Below are 23,021 nucleotides of genomic sequence, written 5' to 3'. Positions count from 1 at the left end.
TAGCGAGACCCTGTTTCAAAATAAAAAATAGGAGCCAGATATGGTGGCATATGCTTGTAATCCCACCATCCAGGAGGCTGAGGCAGGTTGCCAGCCTTAGCTACTTAGTGAGGTCCTTTACAACTTAGTAAAACCCTGTTTCAAAATAAAGAATACACCAGGTGTGGTGGCGCACGCTTGTAATCCCAGCATTTGGAAGGCTGAAACCAGAGGATCACGGTTCATGGACAGCCTCAGCTACTTGTGGGGCCCTGTGCAACTTAGTGAGACCCTGTTTCAAAATAAAAAATACAAAATAAGCCGGGTGTGGTGGCGCATGCTTGTGATCCCAGCATTCGGGAGGCTGAGACCTGAAGGATTGTGGTTCGTGGACAGCCTCAGCTACTTACTGAGGCCCCCTGAAACTCAGTGAGACCCGGTTTCAAAATAAAGAATAAAAAATAGGGCTAGGGGATGTAGCTCGGAGGTCAAATGCCCCTGGGCTCCATCCCCAGACCCGAAAAAAAAACCCAGCATATTAAAAAAACAAAAGATACAAAATAGAGCAGGGGGTGTAGCGAGGAAGTTGAATGCTCTTGGGTTCCATCCCTAGACCCCCCCCACAAAAAAAAATTAAAAAATAGGGCTGGGGGTGTAGCTCAAAGGTAGAATGCCCCTGAGTTCCATTCCCAGTACCACAAAATAAATAAATAAAAATTATGCCGGGCGTGGTGGCGCACGCTTGTAATCCCCGCGCCTGGGAGGCAGAGACAGGAGGATCGCGCAGGTTCGAAGCCAGCCGCATGCGCTGGCTTAGGAGACCCTGTTTCCAAATAAAAATATAAAAAATAGGTCTGGGAGTGTAGAAGGGCTTCCAGGAACCCCAGTACCACCAAAAAAAAAAAAAAAAAAAAAAAAATTAAAAACACTAAATTAGGGTTGGGGTATAACTCAGAGGTAGAATGCCCTCATGTTCAATCACTAGTACCAAAAAATTAATAGATAAATAAATTGTATAACTTTAAAACTGACAAACTGGGCATGGTGGCATATGCCTATGGTCCCTACACTTGGGCAACTGAAACAGGAGGGTCAAGGATTCAGAGCCAGCCTCAGCAATTTATCAAGACCCTAATTTTTTTTTCAGTATTGGGGATTGATCCCAGAGGCATTTTACCTCTGAACCACACCCCGAGCCCTATTTATATTCTTTATTTTGAAACAGGATGTCACTAAATTGCAGATGGCCTCGCTAAGTAGCTCAGGCTGGTTGCGAACCTGTTATCCTCCTGTCTCAGCCTACCAAGTACTGGGATTATTATTATTTTTTATTTATTATTATTATTAATTTTTTGGGGGGGTGGTACTGGGGGTGGAACCCAGGAGCTTTTTACCTCTGGGTTATACTCCCAGACCTATTTTGTATTTTATTTGGAAACAGGGTCTCACTAAGTTGCTGAGAGCCTCGCTAAGTAGCTGAGGCTGGCTTCGAACCTGTGTGATCCTCCTGTCTCAGCCTCACAAGTGCAGGGATTACAAATGTGCGCCACCAGGCCCGGCCAAGTACTGGGATTATAAAAGTGCACCACCATGCCCAGTTAGCAAGACTCTTGGCAATTTAGCAAGACCCTGTTTCAAAATAAAAAGTAAAAATGGAGCCGGGCGTGGTGGCACACGCTTGTAATCCCAGCATTTGGGAGGCTGAGACAGGAGGATCGCAGTTCACAGACAGCTTCAGCTACTTAGTAAGGCCCTCTGCAACTCAGTGAAACCCTATTTCAAATATAAAGAATAAAAAATTCATCAGGGGGTGTAGCTTGGAGGTCAAATGTCCCTGGGTTCCATCCCAAGACCTGAAAAAAAAACCCCAAAAAACGTAAAAATGGCTGGAGGTAGCCAGGCGTGGTGGCATATGCTTGTAATCCCAGCATTCAGGAGGCTAAAACTGGAGGATCACGGTTTGTGGACAGCCTCAGCTACAGAGACCCTCTGCAACTTAGTGAGACCCTTTTTCAAAATAAAGAATAAAAAAAAAATATGGCAGGAGGTGTCGCTCAGGGGTCAAATGCTCCTGGGTTCCATCTCTAGACCTGCAAAAATAAATAAATAAATAAATAAATAAATAAAATAAAATCACTGTCTGGAGGTGTAGCTTAGAGGAAGAATGCCCTTGGGTTCAATACCCAGTACCAAAAAAAAAAAACCTGAATTACCCTTATATTTATTACAGAAATTTGATTAATTAGTAACACACACACACACACACACACACACACACACACATTGAATTCATTATGGGCGTGGTAGCACACACTTATAATCCCCATGCTTGGGAGGCTGAGACAGGAGGATCGCGCAGGTTTGAAGCCAGCCTCTGCTGGCTTAAGAGACCCTGTTTCCAAATAAAAAATATAAAATAGGTCTTGAGCCGGGCGTGGTGGCGCATGCTTGTAATCCCAGCATTTGGGAGGCTGAGACCGAAGGATCGCGGTTCGCGGACAGCCTCAGCTACTTAGTGAGGCTCTGCAACTCAGTGAGACCCTGTTTCAAGAAAAAAGAATAAAAAATAGGGCAGGGGGTGTAGCATGGAGGTCAAATGCCCCTGGGTTCCATCCCCAGACCCGCAAAAAAAAAAAAAAAAAAAAAAAAATAGGTCTGGGGGTGTAGCCCGGAGGTAGAAGGCCCCTGGGTTCCATCCCCAATACCACCACCAAAAAAAAAAAAAAAAAAATCTTCCCTAAAGAAAGCTCTAGCAGCCGGGTGTAGTGGCTCAGGCTTGCAATCCCAGTACTTGGGAGGCTGAGTCAGAGGGTCACAGGTTTGCAGCCAGCCTCAGCTACTCAGCCTCTGCAACTTAGACCCTGCTTCAAAATAAAGAATAAAAAATAAAGCCAGGCGTGGTGGTGCACGCTTGTAATTCCAGCATTTGGGAGGCTGAGATAGGAGGATCTTCACAGGTTTGAAGCCAGCCTCAGCTACTTAGTGAGGCCGTCCATAACTTAGTGAGACCCTGTTTCAAAATAAAGAATATAAAAAAAATAGGGCTGGGGGTGTCACTGAGAGGTAGAATGTCCCTGGGTTCCACCCCCAGTACCAAAAATAAATAAATTAATTAAATAAAAAATAAAAAAATAGGGCTGGAAGTGTAGTTCAGAGGTAGAATGCCCCTTGGTTCAATTCCCAGAACCAGAAAGAAAGAAAGAAAAGAAAGAAAGAAAGAAAGAAAGAAAGAAAGAAAGAAAGAAAGCTCTAGCCAAGTAATATGGTACATGCCTATAATCCCAGAGACTTGTGAGACTTAAGTAAGAGGTCGGATGGCAAAGTTTTGTTTTTTCTTAAATTTTTTTATTTTGAAACAGGGTCTCACTAAGTTATCGAGGGCCTCACTAAGTAGCCGAGGTTGGCCACAAACCTGTAATCCTCCTGTTTTAGCCTCCCAAGTACTGGGATTATGAGTGTGTGCCACCACTCCTGGTTGTAGGATAGCAAGTTTGAGGCATCCTGGACAATCCTAGTGAGATCCTGTCTCAAGACAAAAAAATATAAAAAAGAGTGGGCGTGTAGTTCAGTGGCATAGTGTACCTAGGTAGAATCCTCAGTATTACAAGAAAAAGGGAAAGAAAAAAAAAAAAGGCTTAATGCCAATAGAGTTTCACTGACAAATTCTATAAAATATTTAAAAAGAATCAGTAAGATCAATCTTACACAAATCCTTTAAGAAAATATAAGAAGGGACATTTCAAACTCATTAGGCCTTAGCTAACCAACTTTAGTCTTTGTTACCCTTACTTCAACCACCAAAAACCATGAACGTTTCTTTTTTGTTTGTGGCACTGGGGATTGAACCAGAGGCATTCTGTCTCCAAGCTACACCCCCAGTTCTTTTTCATTTTTTGTTTTGAAACAGGATCTCCCTAGGTTGCTTAGCATCTTACTATGTTGCTAACGATGTCCTTGAACCTATGATCCTCCTTTCTCAGCCTCCCAAGTAGGCATGTGCCATCAAGCCCAGCTATGAAATGTTCCTTAGTTATTCCCCTCACATGGGACGTGGCTTTGATGATCCTGTTTCCTTTCCTGGAATGTCCTCCCCACTCGCTTTGCCTGAACAAGTTCTTTGGCTAGATAAGAGCAGAGATTCTTAGCTGATCTGAGGTCTAGATCCTGGTCTTGCATCAGCTGTTTCTAAAGACAAGTATAACCTTGAGAAGTGAGTACAAAAAAGTAGAACAAATTAGTGTTGGTACCACTATGGCATTAAGCCTAGTACAGTATACACAAAAGAGGAGTCAAGGGCTTTTCTGATTCAGTACACACAAGTGTTTGTTTCTACTCAGCAGCGAAATATAATACAGAACTGCAAAATGTAAAGAAAGAGAAAAAGTAAGGTGTGTGTGTGTGTGTGTGTGTGTGTGTGTGTGTGTGTGTTACTGAGGAGATAGAAAAGAAATAGGCAGATAGGGAAAAGGCCTCAGTAGAAAAAACTTAATTTCCTGAGGGGTGAGGGGCCAAGGTTCAGAGATAAGAAGGACCAAAGCTTCACAAAGCCATCGGTTTACTAAACAACAAACCCAGGAGCCATCACTAGAGCAAGTCTGGCACTCCTGAAAGGAGACTCTTCAAAGGACTTGCAAATACCCTATGCAAATTCTGAGAGCTGCTTCCCAGGATCCCAAACTCACCCTAACCCAAAGAGGACACGCAGACATCTGGCAAAGGCCCTAACTGGCCACCAAATGGGGTTTTTCCCTCTCGGGGACCCCCTCCCCTCCCCTTTTGGGGAGCTTTTCTCTCTCTCACAGGTCGTGTTAGCCTTGAGAGAAGGCAGAGTGCAATTGAGGGCACGTGGCTCGGGCTGCTGCTCAGGCTGTTCTCGGGTAGTAACCTGAAGGCCTCTGCTGGACATCAAGGCTGACTGGGGCCCCTAGGGGTGACCTGCTCCTCTTTTCTGGCAGATCGCGTGGACTCTGGAAGAAAGCCACCTGCAATTGAAGGCATGCGGCTTGGGCTACTCCCAAGTAATGTCCTGAAGGCAGCGGCTGGACCCCAGAGTTCCAACAGCCCCTTTGGGGTGTTCAGCCATCTTTCCTTACTCCCTGCTGCTTCCAATAAACCATTTACTCCCCTTCCTGAGGTCTGCTGGTGTCATTCTTCGCTCACCATTTCATCTTTGATGAAACACCAGGTTTCTTCTCAGAAAACCCCCGTTTAATCTTGGGGGGCTCAAAAGAAATCCCCGTTTCATTACTGGAGGTTGAACCCAGGGGTGTTCAACCTCTGAGTTATACCATCCAGCCCTATTTTATTTTTTTGTTTGAAACAGAGTCTTGCTAAATTGCGAAGGCTGGCTTTAAATCTGTAATCCTCTCATCTCAGCCTCCCAAGTACTGAGATTACACTGATGTGTCCCGCCACGCATGGTTCAGTAAAACGACCTTTTTTTTTTAATTTTATTTTTTTATTGCAGCACTGGGAACAAAACCCAGGTGCAATCTACCTCCAAGCTAAAACTTCAGCTCTATTTTTATTATTATTATTATTTTTATTTTTTTTATTTTTTATTTTTTTTTTGGTGGTACTGGGGTTCCTGGAAGCCCTTCTAACTCCGGGCTAGACTCCCAGACCTATTTTTATATTTTTATTTGGAAACAGGGTCTCTTATGCCAGTGCTGCTGGCTTCGAACCTGCGCGATCCTCCTGTCTCAGCCTCCCAAGCGCGGGGATTACAAGCGTGCGCCACCACGCCCGGCTTTATTATTTATTTTAAAACAAGGTCTCAATGAGTTGTGGAGGACCTCACTAAGTAGCTGAGGCTGTCCACGAACTGTGATCCTCCAGCCACAGCCTCCCAAATGCTGAGATTATAAGTGTGTACCACCACGCCCAGCAGTAAGATAACTTTTTTGTGTGAATGGTACTGGGGATTGAACACAGGGTCATTCTACCTCTGAGCTATGCCTCAAACCCTATTTCATTTATTTATTTATTGTGGTACTAGGGATGGAACCCAGGAACATTCTCCAAGCTATACCCCCAGTCCTGTTTGTTGTTGTTGTTGTTTTCTGTGGTACTGGGGATGGAACCCAGGGGCATTCTACCTCCTAGCTATACCCACAGCCCTATTTTTTATTCTTTATTTTGAAACAGGGTCTCACTGAGTTGCAAAAGGCCTTACTAAGTAGCTGAGCCTGTCTGCGAACTGCGATTCCCCTGTTTTAGGCTCCCAAATGCTGGGATTACAAGCGTATGTCACCATGCCTGGATTAATTCTTTATTTTGAAACAAGATCTCCCTAAGTTGCAGAGGGCCTTACTAAGTAGCTGAGGTTGTCCTAGAACCCACAATCCTCCTATCTTAGCCTCCCAATTACTTATTTATTTATTTATTTATTTACTTATACTGGGGATTGAACCCAGAGACATTCTACTTTCAAACTACAATCCCCAGCCCAATTTTATTTCTTATTTGGAAACATGGTCTCACTTGGTTGATGAGAATCTCACTACTTGCTGAGGCTATCCTAGAACCTGCGATCCTCCAGTCTCAGCCTCCCAAGTACTGGGATGACAGGCATGAGCCACCATGCCCCGCTTTTTTTTTTTTTTTTTTGTATTGGGAGGTGAACCTACAGACATTCTACCTCCAAGCTATACCTCCAACCCTATTTTTAAAATTTTATTTTATATTATTATTATTATTATTATTAATTATTATTATTATTATTATTAGTGGTACTGAGGATGGAACCCAGGGGCCTTCTACCTCCAGGCTACACTCCCAGACCTATTTTATACTTTTTATATTTGGAAACAGGGCCTCTTAAGCCAGCCTCAGCTGGTTTCCAACCTGCAGGATCCTCCTGTCTCCGCCTTCCTTCCAAGTGCAGGGATTACAAGCGTGCGCCACCACGCCCAGCTATATTATTTTTTTATCATCTTTTTGCAGGTCTGGGGATGGAACCCAGAGTCATTTGACCTCCAAGCTACACCCCCTGCTCAATTTTTTTTATTCTTTATTTTGAAACAGGTCTCACTAATTGCAGAGGGCCTCCCTAAGTAGCTGAGGCTGTCTGCAAACCGCAATCCTCTGGTCTCAGCCTCTCAAATGCTGGGATTACAACGGTGCGCCACCATGCCCGGGTTAAATTTTTATTTTAAAACAGTGTCTTAAGCTGGGCATGGTGGCTCACGCTTGTAATCCCAGCATTTGGGAGGCTGAGACGGAGGATCATGGTTTGCAGATAGCCTCAGCTACTTAGTGAGACCCTGTTTCAAATTAAAGAATAAACCTGGGGCACATGCTTGTAATCCACGCGCTTGGGAGGCAGATACAGGAAGATCGCGCAGGTTCGAAGCCAGCCGTACTGGCTTAAGAGACCCTGTTTACTACCAAAAAAAAAAAAAAAAAAAAAAAAATTAAAGAGCAAAAATTAGGGCAGGGGGTGTAGCTCTGAGGTAGAATGTCCCTGGGTTCCATTCCCAGACTCTCTCTCACACACACACACACACACAAAACAGTGTCTCATTAAGTTGGTGAAAATCTCACTACTCCAGCCAAGCGTGGTGGTGCATGTTTATAATCCTAGCATTTGGGAGGCTGAGACAGGAGGATTGCACAGGTTTGAAGCCAGCTTCAGCTACTTTGAAGCCAGCTTCAGCTATTTAGTGAGGCCCTTTGCAACTCAGACTTTATTTCAAAATAAAGAATAAAAAATAGGGCTGGGGGTGTTGCTTGGAGGTAGAATGCCCCTGGGTTCCATCCCCAGTACCGAAAAACAAACAAAAAACCAAAAAACCTCACTACGTGAACCTGTGATCCTCTTGTCTCACCCTCCCAAGACCTGGGATTACAAGCATGTGTTACAATGCTTGGTTTAACACAGGATTTTAAACACCTGAGTTAGGAAGGTGAAGGAAAGAATGATTTTAGATCTTCAAATGCCAAAGAGGGGACATCCCTGAGGAGAAGGCACATCTTTGAAAAATCCAAGCCGGGTGTGGTGGCGCACGCTTGTAATCCCAGCCTTCGGAAGGCTGAGACAGGAGGATCGCAGTTCGCGGACAGCCTCAGCTACTTAGTGAGGCCCTCTGCAACTCAGTGAGACCCTGGTTTCAAAATAAAGAACACAGCCGGGTGTGGTGGCGTACGCTTGTAATCCCTGCACTTGGGAGGCAGAGACAGGAGGATCGCGCAGGTTCGAAGCCAGCTGTGTGCGCTGGCTTAGGAGACCCTGTTTCCAAATCAAAATGTAAAAATAGGTCTGGGAGTGTAGCCTACAGGTAGAAGGGCTTCCAGGAACCCCAGTACCACACCAAAAAAAAAAAAAAAAAAAAAAAAAAAAAAAAAAATTCCAGAATTTCCTGAGCATATTGAGGACATTTTTCCTTTCAGCCCCCTCTGGCTCAGAGCTGACTCCTCAGCTCAGTCTCCATATCCATGGGAATTGCTCCCTAACACTGTGTCTCCTGCCTAGAACACAGACAAGGGAATGTTCAAACCCAGCAGCCAGTCCTGGGAAGGCGAGCCCATTAAGTCCGTCCTGTGGAACCACATCTTAATTTGAAACCCTCAGGCTTGTTCTGAGGGCAAGGTTCACTCAAGCCTCCTCCATAACTGAAGATCCTAATGTTTTTATTTTATTTTATTATTATTTTTTTTTATGTGTGTGTGTGTGTGTGTGTGTGTGTGTGTGTTTTGCTGGGGATTGAACCCAGGGGCATTCTACCTCCGAGCTACACCCCCAGCCCTAATTTTTTTTGTTTTGAAACAGGGTCTCACTAAGTTGCCTAGGCTGATCCTTCTGTCTCTGCCTCCTAAGTACTATGATCATAAGCTTGCCCCACTACGCCCAGATCCCAAATGTTTTAAAAACACATTTCATCTTCAAAGGAGCTCACTGGTTTCCACTTAGGAGGAAGCATGGGCCCTTTTCCACTAAATACCACCCTGTATTTCATGCAATGAAAGCTCTGGCTGCCCAGGTATCATCAGAATCCCGGGGCCTTGAGGAATAAAAGGGGCTCGAACACCGCTAAGTACACATAAATATTAACTACAGAGAGAGGAGTGGAAGAGCGGGCCGCCTATTTCTTTAGAAGTTTTAGTAAGCCAGGCTGGAACCACCCAGACCCACAGTGAATACTCTAGGTGATATTCTGTTCCAGGAAAGCTTTCTCCGGGCGGGGGTGTATTCTTACCTGGATGTAGCTAGGATTATGTACTACCATTCAAACACGCTCAGGAGAGACAATATCCATGTTCCTACTAACATCAAGGCAGCCTTTTAAGTTTATCCAGACTTATTTTGGTTTGTGCAGTAAAGTAAGCAAGGTCGGAGAATTATGTCTAACAAAAATAAAGCCATTGTGTCCTCAAAGTTCCCCCCTGGAAGTGGCTTTTCCAGCGTTTGCGGCAGTCACCTTGGCCAGCCTTACATTCAGGCAGCTTGGCTGTGATCAAAGCACATTTGCTTCGCATGCAGCAGCCCTAAACCTCGCTCTCGGGACAAAAGTCTTCCTAGCAATGTTTTCTACATGGCTCTGGTTAAGGGCCATTCACTTACCCCCAACCTCTTTCTCCTAGGAGACAAAGGTACCTTTGGGCTGAAGTGACATGGGAGAGTTAGAATCAGATTTGTTATCGACATTGCAGCCTTCAATTTCAGCAAGAGGCTAAATCTGTCTGTTCCGACTACAGGAAGGCAGCCTTTATAACCCCTGGAGCACCCGGCCAATTATGCACCTGCAAATATACCATACAAGACATTTCAGGTTCCTAAGCACTTTGAAAACCGACACTTCAACAGTCTCGAGGGATCCTATCACCCACCTTGGATAATAGCTGCTTTGGAATCTGTTATTGGCACCAGAAAAGAGTCCTCTGAAGTCATTCTAAAGCCATTTTTTATTGTGCATTTTCAAACAAAGACCCTCACCAAAAGAACTTCTGTTTCAGAATCAGGGTAGAGTCAAACTCATCTCATCTAAGAGTCAATTACCCTGGCAATTTTGTGAGCGATGGGAAATGAGCACCAGAGGGGAGGGCTGTGGGAGGGGTGGGCCAGCCTCTCAAACCCGCTGGGTGAGAAGGGTGTTCCCGCCGGCTCTAAACTCTAACAATGACAACAGAAGGGCCTCTGTGACTTTCTGGCCATAAACTTTTTATGATTATTAACTGGGGACATCTAGAATATGTGGAATTTTAACAATTGACTTTCAACCTCCATTTGCTTCTTTCTCAGAAGCTTGTTTTTCACTGAGTGTATTGTAATCTAAGGCTCAGAATTTATGTTGGCTTCCCTGATATTCCTTGCTGAAAAGCTACCTTCTTACTTATCTTACTTCCAATAAAGAGGCAGACGCCCTGCGTGCTGTTTATCTCTGGGAAGAAATACATGTGGGAAAAGAAGCAATTTTCTTTTCATTGCAATTAAATTAAGTCATGACCACCTGTGGTGGGATTAGCCTGCCATCTGCTGTTCAAAAGAGGAACAGCAGCAGAGAAATGGGACGGGATGGTAAGATGCGGGAAAGCTTAGCTCCCAGATCCACATCAGCTGAAGGGTTTTGGGATAGTTAAAAACCTCCCCTCCCCTTTCCCTCCCCTCCCCTCCCTCTCCCCTTTCTCTCCCTCCCCCCCTCCCCTCCCTCCCCCTTCCCCTCCCCCTCTCCCTTCCCCTCCCCCTGGTCCAGGGAATGTAGGGCTTCCTGCATCTAGGCAAGTGCTCTACTGCTGAGCTAAACTAGTCTAAACCTTTCCTAAGGATCTTTCTTTCTTTCTCTCCCCGCCCTCTTTGCGGTACTAGGGATGGTACCCAGGGGGTATTCTACCTCCAAGCGACATCCCTAGCCCTATTTCTTTATTCTTTCTTTCTTTATTTTTTTCTTGTGGTACTGGGGTTCCTGGAAGCCCTTCTACCTCCGGGCTACACTCCCAGACCTATTTTTACATCTTTATTTGGAAACAGGGTCTCCTAAGCCAGCGTGCGCAGCTGGCTTCGAACCTCTGCGATCCTCCTGTCTCTGCCTCCCAAGCGCGGGGATTACAAGCGTGTGCCACCACGCCCGGCCTTTTATTCTTTATTTTGAAACAGGGTCTCATTGAGTTGCTTAAGGCCTCACTAAGTAGCTGAGGCTGTCCGCAAACCGCGATCTTTCCGCCTCAGCCTCCTGAAGGCTGGGATTACAAACGTGTGCCACTACTCCTGGCTGCCCCTCTCTCTCTCTCCTCTCTGTCTCTGTCTCTGTCTCTCTCTCAGAGAGGCAAAACAAATGTGATTAATTGAAGAGTTGTAATGGAAGGGCCCAGTAAAGGGCAGGTATAATGCTTTTTTTTGCAGGTCTGGGGATGAAACCCAGGGCCATTTGACCTCCAAGCTATACCCCCTGCCCTATTTTTCTTTATTTTGAGACAGGGTCTCACTGAGTTGCAGAGGGCCTCACTAAGTAGCTGAGGCTGTCTGAGAACCGAGATCCTCCAGTCTCAGCTTCCTGAATCCTGGGATTACAAGCGTGCGCCACCACGCTGGCTGCCAATTTCTTAAAAAAGCATTGTACCTGTGGGGCATGTGGCGCACGCTTGTAATCCCAGCATTTGGGAGGCTGAGACAGAAGAATCGCAGTTTGCGGACAGCCTCAGCTACTTAGTGAGGTCCTCCGGAACTTAGACCCCGTTTTAAAATAAAGAATAAAAAATTTAAAAAAGAATAAAAACTAGGGCAAAGGGTGTAACTTGGAGGTCAAATGCCCCTGGGTTCCATCCCCAGATCCGCAAAAAAAAGAAAGAAAGAAAGAAAGAAAGAAAAGAGAAAAAGAAATTTGCAGCCAGGCATGGTGGCACACACTTGTAATCCCAGCATTTGGGAGGCTGAGACAGAAAGATCACAATTTGTGGACAGCCTCAGCTACTTAGTGAGGCCTTTTGCAACTCAGTGAGTTCCTGTTTCAAAAAAAAAAAAAAAATAGGGCTGAGGGTGTAGCTCTACGGTAGAATGCCCCTGGGTTCCATCCCTAGTACCGCAAATAAATAAATAAATAAATAGCCGGGCGTGGTGGCGCACGCTTGTAGTCCCAGCATTCGGGAGGCTGAAACCTGGAGGATCACGGTTCGCGGACAGCCTCAGCTACTCAGTGAGGCCCTCTGCAACTCAGTGAGACCCAGTTTCAAAATAAAGACTAAAAACTAGGGCAGGGGGTGTAGCTCGGAGGTCGAATGCCTCTGGGTTCCATCCCCAGACCCGCAAAAAAATAAATAAATGAATAAACAAACAAACAAATAAATAAATAAGCAATTGAGCCCTCCTAAAAAAATTTCTTTTTGGTGGTACTGAGGGTGGAGCCTTCTACCTCAGGGCTATACTCCCAGACCTATTTTATATTTTTATTTGGAGACAGGGTCTCACTAAGCTGCTGAGAGCCTCACTAAGCAGCTGAGGCTGGCTTCGAGCCTGTGCAATCCTCCTGTCTCAGCCTCCCAAGTGCAGGGATTACAAGCGTGCGCCACCACGCCCGGCTCAAAATGTTCTTTTCTTTGACTTATTTCATCCCAGAAACCTGTCTTAATGAATCCAAAATTACAGAAAAGCCATTTGTACAAAGATGTTCATCTCAACAATCATTTACTATATTTTGTGTTACTGGGGATGGAACCTAGGGGCCTTCTACCTCTGGGCTACACTCCCAGACCTATTTTATATTTTAATTGGAAACAGGGTCTCTTAAGCCAGCTGAGGCTGGCTTCGAACCTGCACGATCCTCCTTTCTCAGCCTCCCAAGCGCGGGAATTACAAGCGTGCGCCACCACGCCCGGCTATTTTATTTTTTGAAATAAGGTCTCACTAGATTGCTGAGGCTGTCCTTGAACCTGCGATCCTTTCTTAGCCTCCCAAGTACTGAGACTGCAGGCTTACACCACTGCACGGGTTCATGAATTCCATCTTAAGTCCTTACGCAACCCTCTGAGGATGGTTTGCAGATGACGGAAATGAGGTTTAGAGAGGCCTAGTGAGCTGCCCAAGAGCACACAGCGATACAGCTGCTGATGGCTGGGGCTGAGATCTGAGATTCAGCCCTTCCGGTGCCCCATGAAGCCTGTGCAAAAGGCCTGAGAACTGTGAAGCTCCACAGTGAAGGCAGGAGTGACTAGGCCCAAAGAAGACTCAGCAAGGCCAGGCGTGGCTGTGCTCGCCTGTAATCCCAGCACTTGGGAGGCTGAGAATGGAGGATCACAAGTTCAAGGCCAGCCTCAACAACATAGCTCTTAGCAACCTAATGAGACCTTATTTCAAAACAAATAAAAACAACAAGGGTAAAAGGTATAGTTTGGAGATAGAACATCTTGGGCTCAATTCCCTGTAGGAAGAAGAAATGGGAGGAGGAGGAGGAGGATTCTGAGCATGAAGGGTGACACCAGGCCTGTCCCAGGTTCAGGCTCATACCCAGGTCAAACATGTGTCATCCGCCCCTTCATTTCTCAATTCAGCCCACAGACTGAGGGTAGGCGTGGAGCCAAAGGACAAAAGAGAAACAGAGAAAATTATTTATAAAAAGGAAGTCTCAAATTGAGTCATAAATATGAGTTATAACTCAGAAGTTCTATGACAGGAGCTGAAAGGAGAAAAGGTCTTTTTTAGTGGGGGGTGGGCACTGGGGATGGAACCCAAGGGCATTCTACCTCCAAGCTACACCCTCAGCCCTTTTTATTTTTTATTTTGAAATGGTCTCACTAAGTTGCTGAGGCTGCCGAGGAACCTGTGATCCTCTTGTCTCAGCCTCTATCCTAAGTGCTGGGATTACAGGTGTGCACTACCACGCCCACTGAGAAAGGGTCTTTATGAAAGAGCTCCCTCTCTTCTTAGGGTGGTCTGCCCAGATGAGCCTGCCTCTCTCCAGCTTCGGATGTGGTTCCTTGTCGAACTGGGAGAAGCAGAAGGCTTGGTGACACAAGCCTATAATCCCAGTACTTGGAAGGCTGAGACAGGAGGATGGCAGGTTGGAGGCCAGCCTCAGCAATTTGGCAAGACCCTGTTTCAAAAAAAAAAAAAAAAAAAGCCAGAAGTGGTGGCACATGCCTTAATCCCAATACTTGGGAGGCTGAGACAGGAGGATTGCAGGGTCAAGGACAGCCTCAGGGGAGAGAGAGAGAGAAAGAGAGGGGGGGAGGGAGGGAGGGGGAGAGAGAGAGAAAGAAACAGGACTAGGAGGTCGGAGTCTGTGTCTGGGAGGAAGAAGGGCCTTAGCCTGTGTGGGTTTTTTTGTTTTTTGTTTTTGTTTTTGGTGGTACTGAGATTCCTGGAAGCCCTTCTACCTCCGGGTTACACTCCCAGACCTATTTTTACATTTTTATTTGGAAACAGGGTCTCCTAAGCCAGTGCACACGGCTGGCTTCGAACCTGCGCGATCCTCCTGTCTCCGCCTCCCAAGCGCGGGGATTACAAGCGTGCGCCACCATGCCCGGCTGAGCCTGGGTGTTTTAAGGCCCTGAGCTAGTCCCTCTCCGGCATGTTCTTGTTTTAACTGCACCAAAAAGTAGGCGCCGCTCACCATTAACTCCCATTTTAAAGATGGGGAATCGAAGGCAGAGAGGTTAAGTGCTTGCCCGTGGTCCACAGGCAGGTAGCCAAAGCCGGATTATAAATGAGGACTGTTCGTACTTCAAGAAAAAAGTCAAACAGCAAGACCAGGACAGCCAGCCACAGCCCGGTCCACACTTCATCATCCCCCGGCCGTTTGTGTGTAACATGGCTCCCCTCCACTCACACCGCCCACCGCGTCCACCCACCGCAGCCTTCAGATGGCTGCGGCCCTGGGCCGGTGGTCACCAGGCCTGCCCACTCACCTCTCAGGGGCTGTCTTTCTCCTCGGCACTGCCTCAGTACCACCCCTTTTCTTCTTTTTTTTTTTTTTTTTTGTATTGGGGATTGAACCCAGGGGCATTCTACTTTCAAGCTATACACATAGACCTTTTTATTTTTTATTTTGAGTTACTGAGACTGGCCTCAAATCTTTTTTTTTTTTTTTTTTGGTGGTACTGGGGTTCCTGGAAGCCCTTCTACCTCCGGGCTACACTCCCAGACCTATTTTTACATTTTCTTTTTGGAAAAAGGGTCTCCTAAGCCAGCGTGCGCAGCTGGCTTCAAACCTGTGCGATCCTCCTGCCTCTGCCTCCCAAGCGCGGGGATTACAAGTGTGTGCCACCACGCCCGGCCATGGCCTCAAATCTTCTATCCTCCTCTCATCCTCCCGAGTACTGGCATTACAGGGGTGCACCACTGCACAGGGCTTCAATCCCACCCCATGGCCTGCCACCTGCAACTGCCTCCTCTGAGGTGCTCACCGAGGTTTCCCTTCTGCTACTGTTGAGTCATTTCACCCGAGTCCCCAGGAGTTAGTGGGAACCACCCCCACCCCACCCCACCCCAAAATGAAAGCTACTCGGGAGACCTCACTCAAAGCTGAGGGACTTTCCGGCCAGGGGGGGACTGCCCTGGGACGTGGAGGTATACAAACAGAAACTGGATAACCGCGTATGGAGTGGGCAGAGGTTGGACCTTTAAGAATCTTCTGAATGTGTGATTCTCTGAGTCACTGTGAGTAAAATTCAGCCTGTGCATGCACGAGCTCTGGAGCCAGAGGCACAGGGTCGGACCCGGCTCCGCCACCGCCCTGCGTGGGGACTGTGGGCAGGTTTCCTCCCTCAGCCTCAGCCTCTTTGTTGTGTAGTGGAAATTATAATACCTACCTCCTGAGGTTGCTTTGAGTGTTAGGGGTGATGTCTGTCCTCTGCCCAATGTAAACAGGAACTCAGTCATGCCTGTGACAGCCACTAAACAAATCCTGGATTCGTAGGTTCTTTGGTGGCCTTAAATTACAGGGTTGAATGAATTAAATCCACGTGTTGACCAAACGACTAAATGTTTGGATGCTTAACAGATGTAAGAAACCAGCCTTTCCTATGAAGATGCGATAAAAAGCAGTTTCTCTGAGATCACTATAAAAACCTAAGTGGGAAGCGTGCAAGACACGCTCAGGGATTCTGATTTCTGTGGCAACAATTGCAAATCTGAGTCTTTGACCCAAAGCAGCTCTCCCCTGAGGGCCCGGAGCCCCCTGAGACTTTTGCCGGCTGCTGTTCACTCCATGTGTGCAGCCCAGGTCCTGGGGAACACTACCTCCAGACTGCTAGAAGAAACTTCCCAAGTTTTCCAGCTTGCTTTCTACTGTTTGGTAGTTGAAAAATGGGATCAGACCAAGTACCACCAAAAAAAAAAAAAAAGAGAGAGAGAGAGAGAAAGAAACTTGCTTTGAAACAAGGTCTTTCTTTTTGGTGGTACTGGGGTTCTTGGAACCCCTTCTACCTCTGGGCTACACTCCCAGACCATTTTTTTAAATAATTTTATTTGGAAACAGGGTCTCCTAAGCCAGCGAGGCTGGCTACGAACTTGCGCCATCCTCCTGTCTCCGCCTCTCAAGCGCGGGGATTACAAGTGTGTGCCACCACGCCCAGCTTTGAGACAAGGTCTTGCTTGCTCAATTGCCTAGGCTGTCTTTAAATTTGACTCCTTAGCCTCAAGTAGCTGAGGTTACAGACATGGGCCACCACAGCTGGCTATAATAAGCCCATTTACTGAACATTGTATGCCAAACCCCATAAATCCTATGAGGTAGATATTATTTCCACAAGGGCAAGGGCTGTGTCTGTCTTGCTCGGTGGTAAATCCTTGTCCTGTCACATGGTAGGTATTCCAATATTGTTGAATAATTCAAACAGATAAGATAGGTCTTTGGTGGAGGGAAAAACAGGTAGTTATTAAATAGTAATAGGTATAAGTTATATAGGCATATGCCATAATGCCTGCATCACACCAAGCATAATCTCAGTACTTGAGAGGCTGAGACAGGAAGATCACAAGTTCAAGACCAGCCTCAGCCACTTGGTGAGACGTTCAGCAACCTAGCAAGACCCTGTTTAAAAATTAAAAATAAAGTCAGGTGTGGTGGCTCACGCTTGTAATCCCAGCATTCGGGAGGCTGAGACCGGAGGATCGCGGTTCACAGACAGCCTCAGCTACCTAGTGAGGCCCTCTGCAACTCAGTGAGACCCGGTTTCAAAATAAAGAATAAAAAATAGGGCAGGAGCCGGGCGTGGTGGCGCACGCTTGTAATCCCCGCGCTTGGGAGGCGGAGACAGGAGGATCGCACAGGTTTGAAGCCAGCCGCGCTGGCGTAAGAGACCCTGTTTCAAAAATATAAAATAGGTCTGGAGTGTAGCCCGGAGGAAGAAGGGCTTCCAGGAACCCCAGTACTACCAAAAAAAAAAAAAAAAAAAAATAGGGCAGGAGGTGTAGCTAGAAGGTCAAATGCCCCTGGGTTCCACCCCCAGACCCGTTTAAAAAAAAAATAATAATAATGAAAATAAAAATAGCCAAGTGTGGTGGCATGCTTGAAATCCCAGCATTTGGGAGGCTGAGACCAGAGGATCACGGTTCGTGGACAACCTCAGCTACTTAGTGAGGACCTCTGTAACTTAGTGAGACCCTGTTTTAAAATAAAAAAAAAAAAAAATAGGGCAGGGGGTATAGCTTGGAGGTCGAATGCCCCTGGGTTCCATCCCCGGACCCACCAAAAAAAAAAAAAAAAAAAGAATAAAAAATAGGGCTGGGGTTGTCACTCGGAGGTAGAATGCCACTGGGTTCCATCCCCAGTACCACAAAAATAAACAAACAAACAAACAAACAAACAGGTAGCGCTGGAAATATAGCTAGGAGGTAGAATGTCCCTGGGCTCAGTCTCCCAACACACACACATAAACACTGCATCAAATGATGGTTCTGTCCTGCCTTTGCTGTTTTTGCTAGGCCTTGAACCCAGGACTTCATACTCTACCAGTGAACTACACTCCCTGTTTCTTTTCTTTTTTGGGTACTGGGGATGGAAATCAGGGACATTCTACCTCTTATCTACCCCCCATAGCCCTAGTTATTTTTTATTTTTTTTTAGGTACTGGGGATGGCCATTCTACCTCCAGGATACACACCCCCAGCCCTAATTTATTTATTTATTTGTGGTACTGGGGATGAAACCCAGGATTCTATCTCCGGGCTACACCCAGCCCTATTTTTTATTTATTTATTTATTTTTTTTGTGCGTGTGGGTCTGGGGATGGAACCCAGGGGCATTCAACTTCAGAGCTATACCCCCTGCCCTATTTTTTATTCTTTATTTTGAAACTGGGTCTCACTGAGTTGCAGAGGACCTCACTAAGTAGCTGAGACTGTCCGCGAACCACGATCCTCTAGTCTCAGCCTCCCGAATGCTGGGATTACAAGAGTGCGCCACCACGCCAGGCTCTATTTTTTATATTCTTTATCTTGAAACAGGGTCTCATAAGTTGCAGAGGGCCTCAAAATAGCTGAGGCTGTGATCCACAATCCTCAAGTCTCAGCCTCCTGAATGTTGGGATTACAAGCATGTGCAACCACACCCAGCTCTTATTTTTATTTTTAAATAGGGTCTTACTAATTGCAGAGGGCCTCAATAAGTTGTGGAGGCTAGCTGGGAACCTGTGATCCTCCTGTCTCAGCTTCCCAAGTACTGGGATTACAAGTGTGTGCCACCACATCTGGCTCATAATTCTTTTTTTTTTTTTTTTTTTTTTTTTTTGCAGATTGAACCCAGGGGCAATGTACCTCCAAGCTACACCCCCAGTCCTATTTTTCATTCTTTATCTTGAAACAGGGTCTCACTAAAATGTGGAGGGCCTAAATTGCTGAGGCTGTCTGGGAACCTGCGATCCTCCTGTCTCAGCCTCCCAAATGCTGGGATTACAAGCGTGCACCACCATGTCTGGCTCATAATTCTTTTAGGATCTTTCGTTCTCAGTTAGATTAGAAACTCAAGCCTGGCCTATAAAGCCCAGCCTGGCAGGTCCCTGCCCTCCTTCCCAGCACCATCTTGTTCAAACCTCTGGCTCTGAGGTCACAGCTACATCAGCCTCCCCTCTAGTCCCGGGGCATGCCCAGCCTGGCTAGACCTCGGAGCCTTCGTCCTGGCTCTGCCTCCTGCTCTCTGTTCAATCTCGGCATTGGGTCACCTTCCCCGAGCGGCCCCCCCCCCACCCAACCTCTCACCCCGATTTAACTCCCTGCATATGTCTTGTCAGAGCTGACCTTGGTTCTAGTGTGTCCCTTACCAGGAGGTGCGACTTGTCACCTTTTCTCCACCAAGTTCACCAACATTTGAGGCAGGGTCAGACCAGGGCCTCAGAAAACATGTATTGCGTGACAAGATGTTCATCCCTCTCTCAGCCTGTTTCCCGTCTAAAAAAATGAAGATAACAACATAACAACATCTGCCTCACAGGGTCCTTAAGATGAAATGAGATAGAAACAAAAGGCCCAGGCACAGTGCCTAGCACTTGACAGTGGTGGTTAATGGTGCTGTTACTGCAATCAGCACCATATGGAACCCCTGGCTGGAATGTGGGGTCACGCCATAGTGACTGCACTTCCAGCAGCTGGGCTAACTGGCCCTGACCCCTTCCTCTCTCTCTGCCTTTTTTTTTTTGCGGGTCTGGGGATCAAACTCAGGGGCATTCGACCTCCGAGCTATACCCCCTGCCTTATTTTTTATTCTTTATTTTGAAACCGGGTCTCACTGAGTTGCAGAGGGCCTCACTAAGTAGCTGAGGCTGTCTGCAAACTGCGATCCTCCAGTCTCAGCCTCCCAAATGCTGGGATTACAAGCGTGCACCACCACACCCAGCTCCTTCTTTTTTTTTATTTGGTGGTGCTGAGGATTGACCTCAAGGGCTTTCTGCCTCTGAGCTACACCCTCAGCCCTATTTTCTTATTTTGAAAGAGTCTTATTAAATTGCAGAGGGTCTTGCTAATTAGCTGAGGCTGGCCACGAATCTGCAGTCCTCCTGTGTCAGCCTCCCAAGTACTGAGATTACAAGTGCGCGCCACCACGCTCGGCTCTCACCCATTTCTTGCTACTGCCACCATGTGCCACACCCTGTAGCAAAGAAAGGGCAAATTCAAGGATGAAAGTGGAGGGCAGCGTGCTTTACTTAGCTGTAAGTTTATTAGAAAGGCCATGGACAGATGAACCCTGAGTTACCAGCTGAGGAAAAAAGCCCCTGCCCTGTGGCCGGCCCGGCCTCCTATGAGCTCTGTCCAGGCCCAGGCCCCACATGAGTCCGCCAAAAAGTGCTCCCTGCATCCTCTCCCTGGGGTTGCCCAACCTGACTGCGGGCCACGGTGGGCTGCGGGGGGCCAGCAGGTGGGTCCTCTGCTCTAGCAGAAGGTAGCTCTGCATCCCCAGCGGAACAGAACGGAAAGGGAGCTGGCTGGGGCAGCGTGAGTTCTGCTGAGCGGCCAGTGGCCCTGAGAGGCGATGCTGGGCTGCCGGGGAGGTGTGTGCAGGCGGCTCCAGGTGGTTAATCGTGGGGTCCCTGCAACAGGGCCTAAAGCTGCTCGAAGGAGCGTCCGCCACAGCGAGCCTCGGCACGGCTCAGAGCCCCCTCTGGGGCGGCATGGCTACTTCTGCTCTCAGAAAGGCAAATGGACCTTGCAAAAATCCATGGTGCTTGATGCCTTTTTTCCTTTAAAAACAAGAGTTTGTACAGTGAGTTGATCTCAATCGGCGGAGCCTGGGCTGAGGAGTCCGTCGGGGCAGGAGAAGGCACTTCTCACACCCTTGCCGCGGGTGCCCGGCCAGCGCCTTCCAGGACCCCCGAGGCTCCAGCTGGCTCTGGCCATGACGTGGGCCTGCTCCCCCTGGGGAGGACACTGCTCCTGGAGCCCAGACCCTCACAGGGTGGTGGACGGCAGCTTCCTCACCCGCCGCTGTGCCAGGATAGATGACTCGATGGGCTTGAGCTGCGGGGTGGGCTTGGAGCTGTTGAGTGCGGAGTACGTGGCTGCCATGGCGCCCTGGGAGAGCAGGGAGAAGTCAGGGGTAGGCAGTGAGGGGTGAGGGGCGTGTGCCAGGCCAGCCCCTTCCAGCGGCCCACTGTTCCCAGCCTTGGTGGCCCTGCACAATCATGGGTCAAGCCTTCCTTCTCAGACTGGAGGCCTCAGAGGTGAGCAGCTGCGCCCCACCCCTCCCCCGGGAGCCGGGAGAGCCCGACACTGCCACATGCCAAGCTGGGCTTCCTGCGGGAAGGGCTGTGTCTTCTGTCCTCTGTCCTACCTCTTGGTCCCCAGCATAGACATGGGATCTCCTCTGTCCCACCCCGAGTCCCTGTGCATGCCAGCCTGCCCTGACCCCTGCCTGCCCTGCGATGCCCGGCAGCCTGTGGCGGGGCGGGTACCTTCACAAGCTGCAGGTCCTGGTGGGACAGCTGGCTCTGGGGGAGCTTGTCTTTCTGGGTGATCCATGGGTGCTGCAGGACCTGCTTGGCTGTGAGGCGCTGGTGGGGGTCCACATGCAGCATCTTGGACACCAGGTCCTGGGAGAGAGTGGCGAAGGGGCAGTGAGAGGGGCAGAGGGGAGCAGTTACATCCTACTGATGGGGAATGGAAGGCAACCACGTCCCGCCATCTCCTGCAAGAATCTGGAGCTGGCCCTTGCAACCTCGCTCCTCCCAGCAGAGCTTTCCCTCTGGGGGCCTCCGCTCTCCAGGGACTTCCAGGACACCCGTCCCTGTCTCCCCCCCCCCCTCTCTGTGGTACTGGGAATGAAACCCAGGGGCCTTCCTTCTACCTCCGGGCTACCCTCCCAGACCTATTTTATATTTTATTTGGAAACAGGGTCTCTTATGCCAGCTGAGGCTGGCTTCGAATCTGAGCAACCCTCCTGTCTCAGCCTCCAAGCACTGGGATTACAAGCATGCGCCACCATGCCTGGCTTTCCCCAGACCTTTTAAATCTGAAAGTAGGGGCATTCTGTCTCTGAGCTATACCCTCAGTTCCACTTTATTTTTGCAGTACTGGGGCTAGAACCCAGGGGCATTCTACCTCTGAGCTATACCCCCAGCCCTATTTTTTAGTATATTTATTTATTTATTTATTTTTGTCATGCTGGTGATGGAACCCAGGGGCACTGTACCTCCGAGTTACACCCCCAGCCCTATTTTTTAGTCTTTTGTGTGTGTGTGGGTGTGGTGCTGGGGATAGAACCCAGAGGCTTTCTACCTTTGGGCTATACTCCCAGACCTATTTTGTATTTTATTTGGAAACAGGGTCTCACTAAAGCTGCTGAGAGCCTCACTAAGTAGCTGAGGCTGGCTTTGAACCTGTGTGATCCTCCTGTCTCAGGCTCCCAAGTACTGGATTACAAGGGTGTGCCACCACGCCTGGCTAGTCTTTTTATTTTTGAAACAGAGTCTCACTGAGTTGCAAAGAGCCTCCCTAGTATCTGAGTCTGTCTGCAAACCACTATCCTCTGGGTCTCCACCTCCCAAATGCCGGGATTACAAGCATGTGCCACCAGGCCCGGCTTCCACTTTATTTTTTATATTGAAACAGGATCTCACTAAGTTGCCAAGGGTCTTGCTAAATTGCTGAGGCTGAGCCTGGCATGGTGGCGCACGCTTGTAATCCCTGCACTTGGGAGGCTGAGACAGGAGGATCACACAGGTTCAAAGCCAGCCTCAGCTACTTAGTGAGGCTCTCAGCAACTTAGTGAGACCCTGTTTCCAAATAAAATATAAAACAGGTCTGGGAGTATAGCCCAGAGGTAGAAAGCCTCTGGGTTCCACTCCCAGTACCACAAAAAAAATAAATAAATAAAAATAAATAAATAAATAAATTGCTGAGGCTGCCCTCAAGCTTGAGATCCTCCGGTCTCAGCTTCCCAAGTACTGGGATCGCAGGTGTGCGCCACCATGCCTGACTCTCTCCTCCTTTGGAAAGCCACATGGGAGAGTGAGAAGAGCCCAAGGGTTGAGGTCAGGCAGATTCACGTCAAACAAGACTCCTCCACTCGTGGCCGAGTGCCCGGGCTGGGGGAGTCACTTCAACTCGATGGGCCTTGCTTTCCCCTAAGAAGAGCTAACAGCACCTGCCCCCCAGGCTGGACATGAAGTTCTGGACATGAAGG

At 47.9% G+C, this 23,021-nt stretch overlaps 1 protein-coding gene across 4 annotated transcripts in view; it reads right to left on the bottom strand.

Annotated features, from left to right (window-relative positions):
* Window positions 1-20,788: 20,788 nt before the first annotated feature.
* RPS6KA1 (ribosomal protein S6 kinase A1) overlaps window positions 20,789-23,021 on the bottom strand; it is a gene marked incomplete at both ends in the record, with an annotated part of 44,061 nt that continues 41,828 nt past the window's right edge. For all 4 annotated transcript variants that reach the window (XM_080691926.1, XM_080691928.1, XM_080691927.1 and 1 more), the window contains 2 exons: window positions 20,789-20,911; window positions 21,292-21,429. In XM_080691926.1, coding sequence (XP_080548052.1) covers window positions 20,789-20,911; window positions 21,292-21,429 — 261 coding nt within the window. The remainder of the gene's footprint in view (window positions 20,912-21,291; window positions 21,430-23,021) is intronic.

This window comes from Muscardinus avellanarius, assembly GCF_963383645.1.
Source record: "Muscardinus avellanarius genome assembly, chromosome: 3".
NCBI classification, from domain to species: domain Eukaryota; kingdom Metazoa; phylum Chordata; class Mammalia; order Rodentia; family Gliridae; genus Muscardinus; species Muscardinus avellanarius.
Note: the sequence above shows the minus strand (reverse complement) of the source record. Positions and strands in the feature narration are given on the sequence as shown.